At 47.8% G+C, this 5292-nt stretch overlaps 1 protein-coding gene across 1 annotated transcript in view; it reads left to right on the forward strand.

Annotated features, from left to right (window-relative positions):
• Positions 1-5292, forward strand: part of PTPN1 (protein tyrosine phosphatase, non-receptor type 1) — a 68449-nt gene that overhangs the window by 50689 nt on the left and 12468 nt on the right. Inside the window, exon 4 of the mRNA XM_003787694.2 lies at positions 1442-1540. Within this exon, the coding sequence (XP_003787742.1) occupies positions 1442-1540 (99 nt within the window). The remainder of the gene's footprint in view (positions 1-1441; positions 1541-5292) is intronic.

A 5292-nucleotide genomic window follows, 5' to 3' on the forward strand; every position in this document is an offset into this window, starting at 1 on the left:
CTGTCTCAAAAAAAAAAAAAAAAAAAAAAGATACTATGACTGAAACATTTCCCAAGCCCCCAACCCCTTCCCATTTTTTATTTTCAATGTTGTTCATTATGCAGATAATACAAATACCTATTCTGTTTTAAACATCAGAAGTATAGAAAACTAGAGAATAATGTGTAAGGACTCCTCCTCCTCCTCCCCCAGGGAGGATCAGCTAAGTGTGAGAGGTGCCCTTGTAAGTTATAGGTGACCATCATCTGTTAGGTGGTCCACTTTTAGATGCATTCTAAACTGGAGTGGGGTTGGGGGGAGGGAGGGCCCTGAGTGAGTAGCTGAGAGCAGTGACTAGGGTCCTCATGGCCAGAGTGGTGGGATAGAAGGTCCAGTTGGCCAACTAGGTGTCAGGCTGCCAGGAGCTGTTGCTTGTGACCTGGGGAGAAAGAGTTGCCCTTGTGTTCTGCTGAGGGCAGGGCATAGCATATTGTCCGGTTCAGGCAGTGAGTTCTAGATGAGTTCTGGGAGGAATGAAGGGGCACTGAGGGCTAGTGTGGTCAAGCAGAGTGTCACCAGACTTAAAGGACAGCGATTTACAGAAAAAGGAGAAACTGAGTGGAAATAGGTGAGAAGCGTTGCTGGCCTGAGGAAGTGACAGGCTCTGACGTGGGTGATACACAGTGTCCCTTCCAGGCAGTACTAACAGTTGAGACAAATTGGACATTTGTACCCTGTGCCCACTGCCAGCCCACTATACCCTTGTGACAGTGTACTGCTTGTGCCACCTGAGTGACCATTAGTGTGTCTACTTCCTGTCAATTCCTTGATTCAAGGATGAAGACTGTCTGTGGTCGGGCACATCATTACTAAGAACAGTAGCTGACATTTTCTCAGGTACTTAACGATATTCCAGGGACTGTGCCAAGCCCTTTGTATATGTGTGTATAGTTAATTTTCACAAGCCTCTGAATAGGTACTGTTGTTAGTCAGGTAAGATAAGATGGGGAAACTGAGTCATTTAGAGGTGAAATGATTGGCCCAAGGTGCCAGGTGATAAGTGATTGGAACTGGGGCTCAAATCGAGCATCCCCACACACTGCCTCTTGCCTGCACCTAAGAGTTTTGTCCTATAATGCACCTGCCTTGAGGGATGAGTCTCCTGGGCCCCCTCAGCCAGCCACCCCAAGCCAAAAAGCAGAATCAACGATTTCTGACCTGGTTGGTCAGCCCTGAACTGAGATGTGGAAGTGACCTTTCACTGTGTGGCCAAAAATAGAAGTGTGGTTACTGACCACTAGGCAGGGAGAGGCCGGTCCCTGTCTGTCCCAGCCTCAGTCACCACTTACCTCAGCTGGTGAGGACCCCTGGGCGCTGTCCTCTGCTGACCACCAAAGGTGAGCTCCCAGTGGGGCGTGTTTATGTTTCCGATGTCACACATTGTGTAATTGTCTGTTTGCAGGGCCCTTTGCCTAATACATGTGGGCACTTCTGGGAGATGGTGTGGGAGCAGAAAAGCAGGGGTGTGGTCATGCTCAACAGAGTGATGGAGAAAGGGTCGGTAAGTCGTGGATTCGTTTTCTTCTTATGTCACCTGTGTAGACGTGCACACCGGTCCGTGAAGTTACCATTGGTTCCTGAATTTATTTTTTTTTATTGCTTTTGTATTTTCCCTAGTATCCTTTTTTATTTTTTAAAAAGAAGCACTGTAAAAAGATGTGTTGTAAACAAGTCACTTAAGTGACGAAAGGATGTGAAATTGCCCTTGATTCCTTCCTGCCCCCATGGCCAGTGGGTAGTGTTCGCAGAGTTCGATGTGTGTGCTATGCTCCTCTCCCCTGGGCTTCCTGTGCTGCTGTTGTTACATCAGTATGGAGCTGTATGAACCTAGGTTTATTGTGAAAAGGAAGTTTTTGGTGTGTCTTCTCCATCCCGGTTTTTTGGCTGGAAGAGTGTGCCTCTTACTGAAGTTCCCTGCTGAGCTGCAGGAGCAGCTGGGCTCTCCGGGCTGGTGCCTCCACAGACACCTGGGCCATCTCTTCTGAGTGGATGTCGTCTGCTTGTGCACTTTGGGGTCCTTGGCATTCCACATTCTTTGTAGCTCTTAAAACATTCCTGATGATAGTATGAGGACATGACGTGTGTATTTGGGCAGGCCACCACCCCTGGTGCCTCTGTCTCTAGCTGTCCTCTACCTCTTGATGTGCTCTCCCCAGTCCATCCTGCATCATGCTTCCAGAATGATCTTTCTCCTACAAGTCTGACCATAGCTTTTCCCAGCTGGAAACCTTTCCTCTGCTCCCCCTGCCTCTCTGGCCAGTGTAGAATATGGCTGACAGAACCCTGCATGTCTGGCCTAGTTCTCCGGACCTGGATGTCTCCTCACTCCACGCTCCAGCCAGGAGAAACTTTCTCTTTTTGGTTGCTTACCATGTGCTCCAGGCTGAGGAGTGCCAGCGCTCATCCCACTCCCAGGCACCCTCAGGTGGCTGTCCTTAGCTCAGCCTCTAGCTGGCGTGCTCCCGTGCCCTCCTCACTCTGCTGGAATGGCCTTCTTAACAGCCTCTCCCTGGTCAGACTGTACCCGTGCTGGGTTTTCTCCCCTCCCCTGCCCTCGCTCCTCCACTCCCTGCCAGCACTTCTGGGACTCCCCAGCCTTGGAGCTTGTGGTCCCAGGAGAAGATGAACTGGGGATTGTGGAGAACGGTAAGAACATATGACCCGGGAATAGAAAACTAGGTGTACCCAGGCCTTGCCAGGTCTGGATACAGCTGGGGTGCCACTCTCAAAGCTGTCCTGATCGCCACAGGTCACAGACACGGCTTGCCAGAAGATCACGAGGGTTTCAGAGAAGCCACCTCCCCCCAAAGAAGGAACAGTTATGGCCCTAGAGCCTGAAATACACAAGTGTAAAGAAGTAACACATGAAAGGAAAGTTTAGCAGTGAAAACTTGAAGCATTAACCACAAAGCCTTTTCCCTCCCCCACCCAGAAAGAAGCGGTATTAGTTATTCACATAGAATATTCCTCTTTGGACAGCACTTGTTTAAAATCATAGGGCTTTGGGTTTAGGGGAAGTTTTTCTCTCTTTTTTGCCTTAGCCCACTTTTTTCTTAAAGGTATGTATTTGTTCAGCAATAACAGATAAGGAGTGTTCACTTGATGGAATGGTGGTGCATGCTGTCTTGGAGAAGAACATTTTCAGTGAAAGTGGTTTTTATTTTTTTCCTCTCTGCTTCAGTGGTTTGATTAGTAAAACATGAAGTTACAAATGTGAAACAAATCGCCACCTTTCACCACTCTTGTCAGCAATTCGGAATAAAGAAATAAAACATTCTGTTCCCCTGGTACACGCTCTGCGCAGGAGAGATGGACACGCGGTGGCCCGTGAGAGCACCGCTCAGCCCAGGTGTAGGCTTCTGACCCTTGGCACTGCTGACATCTGGGCCAGGTCATTTTTTGCTTGGATGTGGGGGTATTACTGTGCTTTGCAATGTAGGAGGCTCGGCAGCCTCTCTGAGGCCAGTACCACCCCATCGCAGGATGTGGCAGTCACACCTGTCTCCATCTCTGGACCCCAGATTTCGCTAATGTCCCCGGCAGACACAATTACCCCTGGTTGGGAAGTTCTAGATGATGTTAAAGGCTAGAAATTTTAAAGCAAAACATTTATTCAAAAATCATCAGTTATGGTAGCATTTGCTTTCCATTTATTTACTTCCTTGTTGCTAAAAGTTCTGTTAAAACCCCTTTGCTATGAGTTAGCACATGGTTCCTGTAGCAGCTGTTGTCACATTGCACAGGCCCTAATCTTAGTCGTCTCCCACTCAAGGCTGACCATGAATGGATCATAGTTCCGCAGGGACAACCCTTCCTGTGGATTACTTTGCTGACCATCAAGAAACATGGCTGGGCCGCTTTATTATAGTTTACTCTGATAATGTGACAGCAGTCCCTGTCTGCCTCTTTAAGTATTCCATTCCACTCACAGTTATTGGGACGTGCAAATTGGCACGAAAAGCAAAATATGGTTTGAGATTCTTTTTTTTTTTTTTGAGATAGAGTCTCACTTCATCGCCCTTGATAGAATGCTGTGGCATCACAGCTCCCAACAACTTCCAACTCTTGCCTCAGCCTCCTGAGTAGCTGGGACTACAGGTGCCCCTAACATCGCCCCGCTATTTTTAGAGACCGAGTCTCACTTTTGCTCAGGCTGGTTTCGAACCTGTGAGCTCAGACCAGTCCAACTTCCTCGGCCTCCCAGAGTGCTAGTATTACAGGCATGAGCCACCATGCCTGTGGTTTGAGATTCTTAAAGTTCCACATCAACATTGTCACTCCCAGAGCCCGGGGTAGGAAAAATCATGAGAAGTCGTAGTGTCTTATTGGCTCAGCTGACCTAATTATAAACGGTCCACACGGCCCATGCTAAAACCAGGTTGGAGAGTTTTCATTTAATGCACATTTGGGTTTTTGTTTACTTTCTTCAGCAAATAGTGTAGGATGCTCCCTCTTGTTTTTGGCACACCTGCCTGTTACCTTCTGGAAGCCCATGCTTCCTAGAAGCCCACTGCACAGAAGATGATTGTGTGTGTTAGACTAGGGTCGCCCAAATGGCCGTAGTTCTCACTGGTTCAGTTCTAAAACTGACTTTAGACATGTTGGTTTAGAGCAGAGTTTTCCAACTGTTTTTATCTCACGGCACACTTGAGCCTATAGTGAGAAACTTTGATAGTATACTTAAATTACATTGATCCAAAAAAGAACCCGTAAAGAAAAGAATATGCTTACTGTGCTTTGAACGTCTAAGGAAAATTAATTTAATGATCTTTAACAATTTTCACGGCACACTGGTTGGAAATCACTCGCCTAGAGTGTGCATTTGTGTGACGGTTGGGTTGTCGTGGTTGCTTAGGCCTGGGGAGTAGCAAGGCAGGCTTAGTCTACCATTGCAGGACACCACCTGTGTCTCTCCTGGAAGCCCTGCTGAAGCATGTTGGCTGTCAGGCGCTTTTGTGCACAAGACGTTGCATTTTGTACCATGAAGTACTTAGGATTCATTCATCTCTCCTCCTCTGCTTAGTTCTGTGTGATAACAGTTCTTTGGGAAAACCAAATTGTACGTCACTGGGTCACTAGGAATGACTTTGATAGAGATTTGTCTTCACATTGCCTAAGGACTGTCTCTAACATCTGCCTTCATGGTGGAAATGGCAGCTATAAGACCCACCAGTGTGGGCTCGGCGCCTATAGCTCAACCGGCTAAGGCGCCAGCCACGTACGCCTAAGGTGGCGGGTTCGAATCCCCAGCCC

Source organism: Otolemur garnettii, unplaced genomic scaffold (genome assembly GCF_000181295.1).
Source record: "Otolemur garnettii isolate 467f Iridium unplaced genomic scaffold, OtoGar3 scaffold00023, whole genome shotgun sequence".
Lineage (NCBI taxonomy): Eukaryota > Metazoa > Chordata > Mammalia > Primates > Galagidae > Otolemur > Otolemur garnettii.